The sequence below is a fragment of the Oculina patagonica genome, chromosome 8 (genome assembly GCF_052425735.1).
Source record: "Oculina patagonica isolate OP01 chromosome 8, crgOcupat, whole genome shotgun sequence".
Classification (NCBI taxonomy): domain Eukaryota; kingdom Metazoa; phylum Cnidaria; class Anthozoa; order Scleractinia; family Oculinidae; genus Oculina; species Oculina patagonica.
In genome coordinates this window covers 13,640,632-13,658,511 of record NC_135765.1, presented here as the reverse complement: position 1 = coordinate 13,658,511, position 17,880 = coordinate 13,640,632, and the positions used below count along the sequence as shown (strand labels likewise).

General features: G+C 37.4%; 2 protein-coding genes across 2 annotated transcripts; both read right to left on the bottom strand.

Moving 5' to 3' along the window:
• Positions 1-352: 352 nt before the first annotated feature.
• On the bottom strand, positions 353-8,390 carry LOC144664391 (acid-sensing ion channel 4-A-like). Its single transcript, XM_078525502.1, has 7 exons — positions 7,915-8,390; positions 5,919-6,139; positions 5,280-5,436; positions 3,967-4,038; positions 2,657-2,849; positions 1,647-1,738; positions 353-716 (listed from the first exon to the last, which is right to left on the bottom strand). The coding sequence occupies exons 1-7, from the start codon at positions 8,312-8,314 to the stop codon at positions 529-531; spliced, it is 1,323 nt and encodes a 440-aa protein (XP_078381628.1). The 5' UTR covers positions 8,315-8,390; the 3' UTR covers positions 353-528.
• Positions 8,391-11,534: 3,144 nt separating this feature from the next.
• On the bottom strand, positions 11,535-16,341 carry LOC144663656 (acid-sensing ion channel 2-like). The gene is made up of 6 exons (XM_078524665.1): positions 16,144-16,341; positions 15,404-15,560; positions 14,935-14,997; positions 14,125-14,305; positions 13,520-13,611; positions 11,535-12,254 (listed from the first exon to the last, which is right to left on the bottom strand). Exons 1-6 carry the CDS (start codon positions 16,264-16,266, stop codon positions 12,142-12,144), a joined length of 729 nt encoding a protein of 242 aa, XP_078380791.1. The 5' UTR covers positions 16,267-16,341; the 3' UTR covers positions 11,535-12,141.
• Positions 16,342-17,880: the final 1,539 nt, after the last annotated feature.

Genomic DNA, 17,880 nt, shown 5'->3' with positions numbered 1-17,880 from the left:
GGATCTATAAATCACAGTAAAACGTAATGGAGTATGAATTAATACTTTCGGAAATTTTACTGAGTCGTATCTGTCATTTTTTATCTATCGGCAAAATAGTACAAACCTCGCAAAATATCTGCAGGTATTACTTACAAAACATTCGGATTTGTATCAATCCTTAGACATACAAAAAGGGGGGGATGCTATCCCCCTCGAGGTTCCCCCCCCCCCACAATTGTTGTATATTCATCCCTTGCGGAAATTTTGATATGTCAACCTCGTGTCCATCATCTTTAAAGTTGTCATGGCAACGTCATAATTAAATGCAGGTTTGGCCAAACGTCGTCTTTTTTACATAATTCTATAAATCACCTCCATAAAAAGTAAATACAAATACAGCATTACAGACACCAGGGGAAACAAACCCATCTAAACTCACCCACTGAGCAGTTGGAAAAAATTCCAATTACCTACACCAATTCATTTACCAAACTGAAAATGCTGACAATATAAATCAAATAACTAAAACAATAGACTGCGTACGATTTACGAGTTTTGTGAAGCAGAGTACACCATTTTCTTATTTAATGCTTTGCTTCGCTTTATTTGGCGGCCTGAGATAGCTTCTACTCGTCCAAAACGTATCCTTAACAGGCTGACTATGACGTCACAAAACTCCAACACGGTCAAAAGACTGGCACCAATGCAGAGCCCAAGCTGCCCACCTATTTCACCTGCAAAAAAGTAGAAATAGAATTTTGTGTAAAAAATGATTGGTAATGTACGATTTTGGTTGACACCAAAAGTCGCGAACCGGGCCAGGGTTTTGCAGTTGTCTTGGAGTTCTCGCGTGCTTTCGACATTCTCTTTGCGTGACGTTTGACCCTTTGTATAAATCGGAAGGCAGGATATTTATATTGAAGGTCGTGTCCATGGAATACAGGCATATACACTAATAAATAGGGTTTCCTATCTTCGACCTCTCATCTTTTCTTCGCTTTTTTCTTCTTCTTTTATCTAGAAACAAGGCGGCTACGAGGCGAAAGGCTAAAATCCTCCACAAATGTCTCAATAGTAACCTTTAGAAGCCTAGGTCGATGGAAAAGGATTTGTCTCACAGATACCGACTTAAAAAGTGTTCTGCTGGATCAGAAATGGAATCACCTCACATGCGTAAAAGAGTGTCACAGGCCCTTTTAAAGCCTTTTGTTTTTGATTATTTGAAGCGAAGGAATAGTTCCAACGCTGTGGGATGCCATTTGTGATATTAAAACCAAAAAGTTTCGGAACTCAGTAGGTTTTAATATTTCGGCTTTTACTGTTTATGTAAGTAACGGATGAAGACTGCAAAAACAACGATCCGAATGAACTGCCGAGTGAACAGCCTTACATTCTCGTCCCCAGAGCCCACGATCCCTATATTCTGCGCCAGGGATCGATCGAGACCTCTGGCCGGCTCTAACACCGTAAGTCCGCGATTCACGGACTCATTGTCAAAACTAACAAATCTGATTGTCTGAAAATACATAACAAATACTCTACGCATGCTCACAAATTAGTGAGGTCTCGATCCCTGGCGCAGTCCAGAAGGATCGTGGACTCTGGGTACGAGAATGTCGGCTTTACTGAATTCTACATAAGACTCTCTTTATCATAAGACTTACCCATTAGACTTTCTTTGTCATAAGCTGATTGCTGTTCAATCAATATGTAGTCCATTTGTTGGAAATACACGTTCAGTTCTACCAAGTTCTCACTGCCAAAAATAAAGCTAAATTTGGTTATTTGATACCAGTAATTATTCCCCGGATCGATCGTCTTTGGTAACATATTGAGCAAACAATTTCGGGATTAAATATATCAGTTGATAAGATTAGTTTGCTACACTGTTGAAAGGAATTTGAGGTATTTCAAAGAAGATACTACCTGGAAAAGTTACGATCAGTAAGAACTAGATCGAGATAGATAGATAGATAGATAGATAGATAGATAGATAGATAGATAGATAGATAGATAGATAGATAGATAGATAGATAGATAGATAGATAGATAGATAGATAGATAGATAGATAGATAGATAGATAGATAGATAAATGCCGCCATTTCGTTAATGCGCGCGCTAATTACGCGTGAAATTCTGTGCAGTTAGGGTACACAGCTCAATACTAAGCAATGGCCTATAACACTGACGTGTCGGCATTACTGCCTTCGTCACAGTTCATAAAACTAGCTAGCTTTTTAATGTTGGCGTGTAGAATATAACGACATGTCAACGGATTACTCGACAGCCCATAAATGGTATGGTGAATACTTTCCATGCATCATGTTTATCAGATTGCCATAACATATCTGCAGGTATCCATTGATATTGCTAAGTGGTAAGAGATCGATCGCTTTCATCTATGGGTGTTAAGTGCCAATTGGCCAAAGACGCAATGAAATTTTCCCGGCCAGGAGAGTGGACGGCTCGACCCTGCCTCAAATATTGTACCTTCCGTTAGGCCATGTTGCCTCCCAACCGTACTATGTACACAGTACAAATGGCAATGACTTTTAATGGTTTATGATATTTAGTGCGTCAGTAACAATTAGTCTCAGATCCTTCGCGCCTTTGTAGTAATTTGACATCAACATGGAGTTTTGCGCGCGACGTAAGGGTTACAAGAGTACACACCTTAACTTTTCGTGTAGGTCATCAGCTGATTTATGAAGCCTCTCTGTTCTGTTTGATGAAGCCTGTCGCTTTACCTGGTCAATAGCGACGCTATGACTTGGGAAAGCACCATAGGACAGACTGGGCTTATATGAAATTGTTTCGCAGGGAATTTGGCAATCGCAGTCATCGCCTTTAAGCTTGTAAAAATTTTCTGAAAAAGATAAAGAATGATTGCAGCTCATTGTTTAAAAAAAGGAATCTCAGACCTCCGGCAACGGGAACTCTAGGGCATACATATATACATGCCCTCACACCACATGCCCTCTATTACTCACATGTCCCCTTCTACAAGGAGGGGGAAGGGGCGTTCGACCAGCACTGTGTACTTTTAATTGTATGCATTATTGTTATAGTTATTTTTTTGTTTGACATAGCGTGTTTCGCGACCATTACAATATAAAGTAAATCCGTGATGAAACATTGATTGCCCAGCTTCTTAAATTTTCTATATAAATTATAAGTCGATGCATAAGATTCCTTCACTGGTCAGCTCTTGTTAGTATGTGCTTCTAGTTCATGCAGTTTTGATTTTTCTTTTCTTTTCCTCTGCAGTTAGGCATTTTTTTCTCAAACAGTTCGATTTTGTTGCATTTCCTCTTTGTTATCATTGACCGATACGGAAGGTACTGCCTACCAGAATTTATACCACGCCATAGAAAATACAGCCAATCAGAATACAGGAAAGTCGTTGTTTATTCGACGGTATTCAGCCCAACCTTCCAATCGCTCGCCGCGATCTTGTTCTCGACGAAATTTAATAAGCATATTTTCTATGGCGTGGTATAGGTATAAAATAGTTACACAACACTTTCTCGTGGTATACTATGGAATATCCTACGAGTCACTTGCATTTTCATGGTATATACACTCGCCTAAAGGCTCGTGTGTATACCGAGAAAATACAAGTGACTCGTGGGATATTTAACAATTATTCCACGAGCGCGCGTTGGATATGAGGTGGTAGATAGCCAACGAGGCGCGTAGCACCGACTTGGCTTTAACGATCTCATATCCAATTCAACAAGCGCGAGTGAAATAATTGTTTTATTAAAAACGTCCGAAGAATTGCAAACGCGTATCGGCTACCACATTTGTGGTCAATGGTATATGATCTCATATACCATTCCGGATCCCTGTTAACGTTAACCAATGAAACCGCAGGAATTGCATATACCATTGCTAGTTTTTATAATAGTATATCACTCGAAAGCGTTGCATAACTGGTAGGTACTTAGCTTATCTTCTGGGAATGCTTTAAGGTGACCTACCGATTTCACGAAAAGCGCACGTCGCCGTTTCAATCAATCCACAGACAGGTACGTTGGCATCATCTGTCAGGGCTTTAAGAAGATAACAAGAAAACAAAGTTTTTAATAGCGACATTTCAATTGCGACTTTTTCTCTATCTCCCCCAGAACGCTTTTGAAATCCAAGATTCTGTCAGTTTGCGAAACGCGCACCACATTTCAACCTAGTAAGTGTGTTTTTTTTTTTTTTTTTTTTTTGCATACGCCTATGGGTCTTTGGTTCGATTTCCGTCGGGTACTCAGATTTTTTCCCAATCCAATTACCTAATCTGAATTTCATCTTTCTCAATGTTAAAATAAGTCGGTAAACAGAATAATAAATATTTTCGTTAACTTGTCAAATTATTGTTTACAATAACTCAGCGAATTCACGCGCGCTGATTGGTTAATTTTCATTGTAAATAAGAGGACAGATGCATGAAACTCGTTGCTGACGCAATCAGCGAAGAGTTTGTCAAACTTTTCAGCACTGATTTAGCGCTGTATTCTTGGTGAGTTGAGAATTATTCCACGAAACTAGAAGTCATCAATGAGAAAATTATCAAAAATTTATCGGTTAAAACTTAAGAAACCATTGCAACCTGAGAGCGAAAAGATGAGGATGTTTATTGAGGATTCAGATCTGAAAATCGGCGTTGAGCGGGAATGTGTGCTGTCAATGAAATTACGAAGCTGAACCGCGTTTTAGCCGATTACTTTGTGAACACTTTTCACTGGATTAAAGGTTAGTTGAACCTTTCCAATTTTCTCTTGTATTTATGTCCGTATTCTTACCGAACTTTTAATTTACGAGCCTGTGAATGTGATTCTCCGAATTGCAACGACGAAATTAGATTCTGCGGCCGTACGACAATCGCATCTTCCTCGTGCATTCTTTCCTTCGTTTTAAAATCGGTTTTGGCTTTTTGTTATTGTAAAAAACAAATTGACATCAGTTTTTTATGCGTCTGTTCTGTTATTAATGATAAATTTCGTCATAACATCGTCAAAGTTTGTTGTAGATCCACTCGCCTATCGGCTCGGGGATCTACAACACTTTCACAATGTTGTGACGCAATTTATCATCAATAACAGGACAGACGCATAAAAAACTGATGTCAATTTGTTAAGTTTTAAGAACCAAGTTCTTACAAACTCTTGTCATTAGTCCGTGCCTAAATGTTTTCAGACAGATATAGTGGGGGCGGCTTTTTTAGTTGATCCTTGTTCCGTCGTTGGACCAAAATCTGGAGCATTGCCAGTATCACCTCATTAAAGTCATAGTAAACTCTTACCGGGCAATGTGATGTCTCTGCAGCCACACTTTTGCACTACATATTTTGAATGACATGTCAGCATACAAGAGGAAGTCGTGTACTTAGAGTAACCAGGAATATTGCTGATGGCAGATGCAGAGCAATTCGTTTCATACGGCGCCTCGAGGTTGACAACCTAAAAACATCAGGGTCTAATTTAGTAAGTGATTTAAATTTTTGAACATTTCAGAACAACACATCTTGTAAATTGTATTTCGCATGTGGAATAGTTTATTCCCAATTGTTCATGTACATCTTTTTCCCATTCTAATTATACAATCACTGTAAAGGCGTGATGTTTTACATCTCTGGAATTTTAAGACGACCTTCCAGACTCATCTCACATAACTTTTCCTATATTCTGATATCCTGCCAGTGAGTGAGCCAGCTTGTTACATGAAAACAGCACAAAGAGAAAGTTCTAATCTACGACAGCAGTGAGTCAATAACCTTTCGTACACTCTTTGAAACAGATCGTCCGATATGACAGAGAGAAACTGCCATAGGCTTGGGTCTTGCAGGTACCCAGGGGTTTCTTTGACCCATGTCCGCGACAAACTTTATACAGCTAATAACTATAAGTGTAAAAGAACTTAAATATACCAGTGTTGTATTTACCTTTTGTTTGGTGAACGCGGCAAATGTTGACGTGCCTGGACCAACCGAAAAACCCAGTTCTTCAACCATAGGCGGCGTCTCTTGGTCATGTATGAGGACCATAAAGCCCGCTTGGTCCGCTAGAAAACTGGTATACTCATACTGTTGCACATCCAAGACTAGGTTTAGTCCAAACTTGGATCCGGCATTCTTCACTCTTAAAATCTCTCGACCCTCCTCTCCTTGTGATTTTAATTAAACATTAACAAATTGCAATTGCATCATTTAGATCAAACTGAAACTTCTACATTATGGAGTCAATTTTTTTTAAAACAGTAACAAATAAATAAAAATATAAATATAAGTGAATAAGTGAAATAAAAATAAAAAATGGTATTCAAAGCGCTCTCTTGAGTAACTGTCAGATCTATATTCCGTTCGATGCATTTTATGTTGTTCAACAAACCAGACATGCAAGTGATAGTTTTTTTTTCTCTAAATACCGGCTGAATATTTAAGATGAAGACGACTGCGCTTTGAATAAGCTTCGAATAATCATGAATTCGGAATGAATTCTGATGCCAAGATGAGACGAGGCGATAATTCTGATGACGAGACATTCAATGTCAAAAGTTTATTGGGGATGCGTCAGTCAGTCATCTGAGACAAAATGTATCCTAATTACAATTTGGCACCTTGCAAATGAGATAAGAAGCTGTGCTGCTCCTGACGTGTGCGGGCGACGTGAGCTTCTTGCTCAGCCAGAAATATCAACTGGCCAATAAACACACGCAGAATGCTCACGTGATGCAACATGGCGGCTTCATAATCAAACTTGCTAAGCAATTTCGTCACTCTCTGCCGTGAAATGTGCAGTGAGTAAATGGCTGAACAAACGGGCACGTGATGAGGCGAATGGCTCAGCTAGTTGCTCTAGTGTTCGGCTGGCAGTTTCCGGATCAAGTTTGACAACTTCGTGATGTCATTGAGTTTTTTAAAAGGTTCAACTAATTGGAATGTCAATCAATATTTGGCAGTATAAAATTGAACTGGCATTAGCTAGCAGTACAAAGACTGCGCTTTTAATTTTAAAATTTGCCAAGAACGTCAAAAAATACAAGCACAGTAGGTGAAATTGATGTCACGCCACCGGATTCTCAAACTTATTAATAAACCATCAAGTTTAAACAATTCAAGGAAACGTTAACTACCATAGCTTTTTCGATGTTCGTCACGAATATCTTGTATTTTCCAATCTTTTCTGGTGGTAGGATGTTTAATGAAATTCTCTTTCGTGTTTGATATATACCACAAGTGAATTATCCATCGAAAATTTAAATTAATTTTGCTATCGAAGGAACGCCGCTCGCTACAGGCTTTGAAATACGTGAACCATTAAAATTCGGCTCTCGCCAACAAGATATAATTCTTCGATGAAAAAAAGGTAAAAAAAAGCAAACAGAATTAAGCATCTTAAAGAGAATGAGTTTCCTTAAATATTTTGGATAAGCAAGCTAACCCTCACTGGGGATTGAATGAACAAGGAAAGCCAGATATAAGGGAAGTGTTCATGCGAAATGTGTATCCGTTTTCCCCATCTATTAGAGCCAATTTGCATTGCAAGTCTCAGGTCATCTTACAGACTTAATGCACGGGTCACCACAGGCGTTTCTATAAGTTAGGACAGCATAGCGTTCGAGTAAAAGATGACACCGTAAGCCAGAGCCATTTGCTTGCGTTTTGGCTACGATGTGTGAGTAGGTAATTTGCAAAATAAATTCTAAAAACAGTAAGAACCTAAACTTTATATTTGAAAAGTTGGCCGAAAAACCATTCAATGGAAACAACTAATAAACTTGCTTACATACATGTAAACGTAGACTTCGAAACTTCCATTTTTATGAGCGTGCTTAACTCTAACGAAACCCGGAGTATAGGACAGTACACTGCACTGCACTGATCTCTGCATGACATAGAAAATTATTTTTCAAAAAAGATTACAAAATAAAGAACTTACCCGAATTGAAAGTGTGGCAAAGACCCATGGGTGTTAAAATTCTGGTGAAATTTCCGTCGTCGCATTTTTCTCCACTCCAAGAACATGTTTTTAGCATTTCCTTGATTTGATGGCCTCCATGATTGTATATATAGTCCATGGTGACATTCTGTAAGTCAGTCCAATTTATGGTGCTACTGTTTATTTTGGTTCCCTTGGCAAACCTTAAAGCGTACTTTAATACGTCTTCAGCGTTGTGTTTTTGCACAAAGTTCTTTCTAAGCTTGTTAAAATGGCAGATAGTGACTGCAGGAAACTCAGGCGACTTTTCGTACTTCAGCGTCATCTTCGTAGTAACTTGATAACTGTAATATCTTTTCAGAAGCACCGAGGATTGATAAATAAAGTACACCATACCCATTACGAGAAATACTGTCCATATGATAGTTCGAACCTTCGTTTCGCCGTGGAACACATATTGCGTGCCATGAAGTGTTGAGTTGTCGATGAAGTGTCTCTCTCCATTTCTTCTTTATAGCAGCTGACTTGATGGTCTCTTGTTTCGGCAAAAAGATTTCGCTAGGAGCCACTTTTTCCATGTCGATTTCGATAATAATCGTCTTTTCAGCCTCCCTTTAATGGCAGTAATATTTTTTTTCGTCGCTCGTTGTCTTCTTACACTAACCCAGTTAACGAAAGCTTTAGCGTGATTATTTTGGCAGGATATTGTGGACAATTACACAGCTAAAGTTAAGCCGAGCACGTCCGTACTTGAAATGGGCAGTTTTAAAGGGTGGTTGCACGAATCGCAGGCAATGTCTAAATGCTTGATTGGGAAGCCAACTTTTTTTTGTCACAAATGGCGGCCTGGCGGTACATGTACAGACAACTTTTGCCAGCTTTATTTCTAAATTTGGAATTATAATAATAAATGCACAGTAAAAAGCAGTTGTTATTTTTCCAGCTTTATTTTCTATCTGAAAGTGCAAATAAGAAGAAGTGTTGTACTTCGTGAGGCTTGGAGGTTGGAGATAAAAGCCCATCATCTTGTCTAGTTTTATAACATGCCTACTAGAGATAAAATACTGATGAAACAAAGAGCTATTTTACTTTTCTTTATATGCAAAGGCTTATTAATACATAAGCACATAGATACAAAAGATAAAATCGAACGTCGTTTTGGAGCCGCAACGACGCCAATTTCAATTTCAAAATGATAAGAATCGACTGTTCGACTGCATAATTTACATAATGTATCATGTTAATTATTCAATGCATTTGCTTGGCCACGTAGATAGTTTAACTCTAATTGAGATCAACTGGACATAAGAGATGATTTCAATTCTCTTATTAGCAACATTTGATGCACTAAACAATCGAACACTTGCAGCAAATATGTTATTGCAAGAGATATTATATCGACAGTGATAATCTGCTACTTACGTTTTTATAATTTATACTTCACTGTAATACTACAATGCAAACCACTACAGTAAACAGTAAACGACTTATGTTTTGACACACACTGAAAAGTAACGGTTGTACAGTAATTTCAGTTATATAACACACAGTTACCCTTTTTTCCAAATACGAAAAAAGAAAATGAACTTAAAAGGGAAAGTGGCATACATTTCGTGCTTTAACGAATTTCATCTGGAAACGTTTCCCATTAGGGTTTTCCGATTTAGCGGAATTTCGCGGAATTTCGCACCTATTTTCCGCGCTAAATGAATCTGTGAATTGAACTCAATTTTGATAACTTTGTTTTTAACTCAAAGTCACTCAGTACTTTTGTCCTGTAACGATTCGTAGTAGTAACAAGTTGGTCAGACTGCATTTATATTAAATTATATAAAATTGTTTGATATAACGGACTTTAGTCGAATGTCCTTTATTCGGAACAAACTAGTATTGACATCGTAAGCAAAGACTATCCGGGACCTCAGCTGGATTTTCTATGAGGGTGAATAGTTTGAACCGCGCACGCATCCCGATACGAGTACATCGTTTCGCCCGATGCTGGGATATGATTTTAAAAGGAAACCTCAGTTTACGCGGCCAAAACCGGATAGTTATTATTATTATTGAAATTGCACCAAACAGACGTGAACTTTAAAAAGGACTCCAATGCAAATCGAGGCTAACTTGATCAACAACGTGTGAAAAACACGAACACTTTTTGCCTCACAAAAACCGTTCTAGCGGTAATCGTGAAAATTTCATTTATTATGCCCGGTTGAGTAATCAAATGCGTGTTAAAAGCTCGTGCTTCCTCGTGCTGATCGTCAGGGTTTCCCGCACTACAAAACGCCCAGGCTCGTGCATTTCTCACTTTCCTTGTGTTTTGTAACCCTTTGGTGCCAACAAATGTTACAAACAAAACCGAGAGGAGCCAGAGGTCCGAGAGGAGCTGCTAAAATGGTACCTCAGTATTGACAACTAGAAACTGATTTTTTTCGACAGTTGACGGTAAAAAGACGTTTGACGTTAAACCACGTTGAGACGCTCCAGTCAGAAAACTGGCCATGGTAATCTTGTTTGTCTTGTTTCAGTTGAAAGAAATATTCCTTGCTCGAATTCTTTGTTGAGCAGAAACATTTATAATTTACAAGTTAGAATGAAATAAACTGATTTGAGCGCTGTACTGATGTATTTGTAAAGAGCACGTTATCATGGCTCAAAAATTTGTACTGAAGAAATCGCCATATGAAGGGTATAACCCTTTCACTCCTAAACGCCATTCATGCGCTATTTGGAGGTGCAGTCATTGATTCACTTGTGACGTCATTAATTAGCACGTCAGTGGAATTTCGTGATAAGAAACTGATAGAGCGTGAATTGACCTTTCTACAGGACTGTTCATTTTGAATATCAGTTGCATTCTGACAGAGCTAATCAAAGAAAAACAAAATCCATTTTTGGTGCAAAATCGTTGCTAAACAGGCCAGTACACCTGTAATTGGTCAAGGTCCCCTTTTCAGGGTTTTCCATTGATAATGTCAAAACTTTTTTGGCCAAAAGATAGGATATGAAGAGTAGAAAGTAACGAGAAAAAGAAAGCGAAAAAATAGGAAGCAAAAGGGGCCAAAAAAAAATTTGGAACGGTTCAGCAAAAAAAAAAAAAAAAAAAGTCCAAATTTTGGCTTATGCGCATGCACCGAAGTAAAATATTGTACACTTTTACACAGAATCTTTATGAAAATGTCGCTGAAGTGTAAAAAAGTGCTTCTTTAGCAAAGTTGAGGTAAATTCCAAACCATAGCACCAAAATTTCAGTTTAGCGGCTAAAAAAAACGCGTTTTTTGAGAACAATTTGGGGGTCGAAGGGATAAACAACTCATTCTACTTATCATTTAAAGTCGGTTAAATGTTTTTCATGTCCAGAAATTGATTTCTGTTGAAATGGGCATATTCCACTTCCGCGGATCTTCCGCTATATCGGAAAACCCTATTAAGCCAAGTCAAGGTGTAACTTAATTGAAGGGTCCCGTGCAAAAAGGGCGAAAGTGATTTTGGCTTGAAATAAACATTGCTAAAGTAACTCCAAAATTTGCATGCGGTTTTGTTGTCATAAGTGAAACATTGAAACTGAATTTATTTTCGCCAGCTTTTGCTTTGTTTTTTTGTTTTCTTTCTTCTTTGTTAAAATAGAATAAAGAAAATTCTAAAAAAGCCAAATTGAAAAACCGAGCTTCCTCTGTATGTTATTCCTTTAAAATGAAGCAAAAACCAGGGGAGATGAATAGAGTACAATGTTTCACATACGTAAACAAACCCACATACATGTACGACATTCGGAGTCGTTCTGTCAATGTTTTTTTAAGTCCAAGGTCACTTAACTTCCGCCCTTTTTGCACTTGACCCTTCTATTACAGTGTACGTTTATCAATAAATGCCAATTTAAATACATATTTTTAAAATGTTATATTTTTTAAAGTAAAAATAATCAAAGATGATCAAACTACAATCCTGGACAAAACTAGCTGAGACAGACGCAATCGACTGAATGAAGTAATTTTCGACGAATGCTACAAATAAAACCATTACAAAGTTTGTCCATTACCTTTTCCCCCCAAACCTGGAGGCATGTATTTCCTATTATTTAATAAGATATCGTGAGATTAAACAAAGCGTGATTGAAGTTTATTCAGCAGAAAATATTAAGCAAAGCTCTTCCAGTTGAAGCCTGTAGAAAATGCAGGGACTGAGTGCCTTTCGTGATGGAAGACCTTCCCTGGTGTAAGTAAGTTATCCTGCTCGTCCAAACCGTATCTTAAGTATTCTGAATATGATGTCACAAAACTCCAGCAAGGTCAAAAGACTGGCACCAATGCAGAGGCCCAGCTGCCCTCCTATTTCACCTGAAGAAAATAATAAAATAACCATTGTGAATTTCTTACGCCATTTCTGACAAGTCGGATAACGAAACTATTACATTTCCTTGATTCAAGCAAGTTAATCAGAAAAAAAAGGAAATTACTTATTTTTCCTAAATGCGTTTTTGTTTTACTTTATAAGGAGGCACAAAAACAGTTTTCAGTACTTTCCAGCTTTTATATAGTTTGCTGGCTCAGTGCTACAAACATTTAGTAGTTACCACTACACAAATGGAATCAAACAAATGCCCAGTCATTGGGAAACAAATTGCGATTACTTGAAGTCACTTGTAACCATAGCAACGGTATAACTAGTAAAAATTCCCTTTAATTTTGGCTTTAAGTGCCTACAACTTTCGAATTTTCGAAAATTTAAGGTGGCTCTAAAACCGCTTCCGAGAATTTTTATCTTTGCAAAAAGTTGTATCTTAACATTCTGATCATTATCCAATAATAAAAAAAATGGAGATGACCGGACTCGTTATTGAGTTATAAGCACTTGAAGCTAAAATTAAGGGTGATTTTAATTGGTTTTACCATTGCTATGGTACAAGTGACATCAAGAAAATAATAACAATTTGTTTGCCAATGACAGGACATTTGTTTGATATCATTTTTGTAGCAGTAACTGATAAATGCTTGTAGCACTGACCCATCAAAGTATATAAGAGCTGGAAAGTACTGAAAACTGTTTTGAGCCTCCCAAATTGTTTTCAAAATCTCGTCATTGCCTCCTTTTGTTATTAATTCTTTTCGTTTCAAGATATAACCCGCCTGCTACATGCTCATTAGATGAAGTCACCTAGCAACCATGCAGTCGTGTGTGCTCATTTTATCTGAACTGCTTTAATAACACAAACGTACTAATACTTGCATATTAGACATTATATACAATACTTTCGACACGGTACTTATACTAATTATGACTATGCTTACAATATTCATGACACTTCTGATTTAACAAACCAAAGCTACGATTACACAATAAGGCAACGACTGCATTTAACTTGTACAGTCCTACAAAAAGACGGGCAGAAAATAAAAAATAAAACGAACCAAAGATAAGTGAATAAAAAGAAATAAAAAGAATAAAATAACGGCAAAACTGAAAAGAGAGAGAGGCCCAAATACTTATTTTGTAAATTGGATTTATGTTTTTCAATTTCAAGATGACTCTTAAGTATAGCAAAAAAAGGTTCCCAGGTATACTCTTCTTCTCTTCGTGACGCAGTACAACTATAATAACTCACCAAGGAGGCTTTCTTTAGTGTATGCAGGTTGCTGCTCTAGGTAGTACGCATTCAGATCTTGAAAATATACGTTAAGCTCTAAGAAGTTGCTGCTGTAGTGAAACAAAAGACAAAGTAATCAGAAATAAAACAGTGATGAGTTGTGCAATCGGTGATTACAATTTATCACTTTTTATGACGACTCGTTAAGATATATTATCTCTACATCTAACTATCCTAATAACCGTTTTTCGCGGTATTAAAAATTCTGGGAGGCAAGTTTCACGGTTGATCCTTTTGCAAAGTCAGATATCATACGAAGCAGTGCAGTTGAAATTTTAAGAAAAAACGCTAAGCTTGGGACGAGTGGGTTTTCTCGCGCGCCCCGTTCTGCGCTGGCGTCCAGTTCTCTCCCAATTCTTTTCCGGGTTCAACGGTGAATAAAAAAATTACGAAATAATAGACGGTATTATATTGAACAGTCTAGAAGTATCCTATCCACGAACAATGATCCCGCCTACTACACAATCCTGTGTCAAACACGCAGCCATAAAGCCACCGCGTCTCCAGCTTGTCATCTTCAACCATTGTTTAACAAATGCACAACGTTTCTTCTTGATATTTACCTGGCCAACGTAATGTAATTCTCTATCTCTTTGTCTGTAGCATTTTTTAGATTTCTTTTTATCATTGCCTTTAAAAAGGTATCGCTTGGGAAGCTAGCGTAAGACAAGAGGGGTTTAAAGGAGATGATCTCACACGGTATTGCACACTTGCAGCGATCACCCACAACCGTATAGAAATTTTCTGCAAAGAAAAAAAAAAGTACTTTTTACAGTTGAACTGGGCTAGTTCTTGACAACGCCATGTGTTTCTTAGTTCATGTAAGTGGCATTGTTTTTCGCCCCACGAAAAAATGGTATATAAAAGGGTAAGGGGTTAGAACTTGGGGCGGAGCCTCCCAGAATAAAACTTTTTTGAGTACCCCCCCCCCCCCCCGGGAGTTTGATGCAATCTTAAACCTACCATATCCGTGGCCAGATTCATCCAACACAGTTGTCTGTATTTAATCTCGCGCTCCTCGGTTGTTCGAGATATCATGACATGTTATTTAACATAGAGCTTACGTTTATTGCACTTGGTTGGTCCAATTTGGCAAATGTCGTGACCTGTAAGTGGCATTGTTTTTGCATTTGCATTCCTAAACAGGCTAGGTCACTAAATATACTGGACTGTGATTACACAAAAATTAACTCACCACTCAAGAGTACGATAAAAATTTGGCATAATTAAAATGGATTATACAGTTTAGAACAGATTGAAATATATTATAAATATAAATATAATTAAATAATCATAATCATTTTTAATAATATTAATCATCATTTTATATGCAACTAGATGATTTTTATCCACGATTTATTTCCGTAACCTACCGTTTTTACGAAAAAGGCAGGTTGCCATTTTACGTATACCACATACTTCGATGTTGTCTTCTGCTAAAAATTAAACGTTCAAGATGAATTGAGAATTGAACTGCAGTGCAATAAAAAAGTATCTACTAAATAAGTGTTTGCTAACTAATTTATTAATTAGCAATGGTCCTGCGCAACCTTAACCCTCCAACATACAAGCAAATTCATAGCCCCACCGTGGTACAATGGGCGTTGATGAAACCCCCTCCTAAGGTTTTTCGTTCTATTAAGGAACATGATGTCATATGACGACATTAGATCCGCCATATTGGGTTTCCTTATTTCCTTAGAAACAAAGAAAATGCCGGAAATTTAAACAAAATTCTAATGAAAATAAATAAAATGTTACATCTTTAATCTAGTTTTAGAAGCGTTTTCGTTGTCGTTTTATGTTCGCACTGTCGTTGTTTTCACCCAAACCAGCACTTACACAGAATCCTTGGGTCCTTGCAGCCACAATTTTCCACAAGGTATCCAGAGTGACACGAAAGCATACAAGCAGAAGTTGTATATTTGATACTGCCAGAACTGTGTTCCATTTCAGTGTCTGTACAATTCGTCTCATAGGGATCCTTGAGGTTTTGAACCTAGAAAATTATATCAATTCAGGCAATCAAAACACATTTCGTACATCTTTATTTTTCAGCAGGCCTAGGTAGACGAAAATCTGACAAAAATGTAAGGTATTTCCTACAATCCAAGGTCCTCACATGGGTAGTTCCGTCTCCAGAAAGAAAAAAGAATGGAAAGAAGAAGGTGGGAAGGAATGAGGGAAGGAAGGAAGGAAGGAAGTTAGGAAGGAAGGAAGAAATGAACGAACGAACGAACAAACAATGGAAGGCACGAAGAAACGAACAAAGGAACGACGGAACTAAGGAATGAAGCAAAGAAGTTATGAATAAAGGAAGGAAGGAAGGAAGAAAGGAAGGAAGGAAGGAAGGAAGCAAGGAAGGACGGAAGGAAGGAAGGATGGTAGAATGCAAGAAGGGAAGAAAGGAAGGAAGGAATGATGGATGAATGGATGGATGGAAGGGAGGGAGAAAGGAAAGAAAAGATGGGAAAACGATAACGACGTAAGAATAAATATAAGAACTGGTCAGACTCAGCAAAAGACGAAGAATCCGGTTCTCAAAACCGCACTTTTAAAATAAGGTTGTTAGAAATTTGTACCTTTTCTTTTCTAATTGCTGCAAGGGTGCTCGTCCCAGGAGACAGCGAGAAACCGAGTTCTTCAACCATTGGCGGTGTCTGCTGGTGATGAATAAGGACCTTTAGGCCCGCTTGTGACGTCATCTCTCCATAATAATCATATTGTTGAATGTTTAATCTCAAGTTCAAGCCGAATTTAGCACCAGCATGATTTACTTTCAGGATTTGTTGACCATTTTCACCTTATGAATGGAAAAGTAAACTGATATTAGAACTGACCAATACAAGTGTAGTTTGACGGAAGCTGAAGTGAAAAAACTATTTGTTATTGTTGATTGTTATTATTCATGCATTATTCATTCGTTGAAGTGTAGTTTGCAGTGCTGACAGAAGCTGTTTGAGTGCGTTCGCAAAACCGTCTTTTTGATTATTACACGTCGCAGTACTCAATCTTGGGAAAACAACTTATTTCAGCATTATATTAAGTGAATTTTTACGAACTTTTTTTTATTAAAACATTAATGTGAACCAAACTAAGATGAAAAAAACAAAAAGATTAATGGAAATTCAGTTTAACCTTCGGACTTACTATCGAGGTTGATGCCCCCCCCCCCCCCCCCCACCCCTCTTTTCTTTCATAATTTTGAAAGGGAATTTCCTCTATGATGCTGGGAAATTCAGTAGCTTTTAATTCATCCCTTGCAAAAATTGTGAGATGTTTACTATATGTCCATGATTTGGTGACGCTACCATGGCAACTTCATAATTACAAGCGAGTCTGGCCTAAATTATACGATTTGTCTACATAAGTATTCTGACTTCTGACTTTCTAAGAAAAATAGTGAAATCCAAGATGACGAATCCAAGATGGCGGCTTGAATAACGTCATATGACCTTACAGCCAACAAAAGTTATATCATCCTGTAGAGTAAGCTAAGGGCTTTCTGTCCAATGCCCCCAAAAAAATTGCTTTGCACTAACAGAACAAAAATCTATGGAGGTGCCATCCATCTCTCGTGCCGGCCTTCTTGACGGGATATGAATTTGCATGTACACAATTTCCGAACGGTTTTCCTGAAAATCGCTTTTAAGTTTCCTTTCAATTTAACCTAAAACTTAAATTGTAAGCATTTCTGTTCTCTTAAAGTTTTCGTGACAAAAATATGAGTACATAACCTCAACAAGACCCTGTAGGAACTTTACAAGTCGGAAATGTGCTACAATTTTTGATAAACATCTACAGCTAGCGTGCTATTTCACCTGCTGTTTTTGGCCAATTCTTTTATCATAAATATTGCTCCCGCAAAGAGTTCATAACAGACATTGCCAACTAAAACATGATACGACGTCTAAAAAAATACATACCCGGAAAAAAGAAACAAATAATGAGATGCTTCAATCGTGTTTCGTTATTTGCTTAAAATTCAGCTATATTGAAAAATGTCCTTGTACAAAATGTTTGTATCATAAGTGCTGCAGTAATTCGTTTGCTTTTTGTTTGTCGTAACTGTGCATTCCAAGTTTAATTTTAGTTTACTAGTACCTTACATTTACATATTTATTTTTGTTAAATAATACCGTAATTATAAAGTTTTTGATTATTTTAAATACCGTTTTAACCATTTTTCAGTCTGGTTAAATAAGTACTTTTAACAGTTTGCTACAATTTTACATTGCGATGACAAAAAAGATAATTATAAAGGTAATAAAAGGAGAACTTTAATTTATTTAAATTGGAACAAAATATTTGAAACAAAT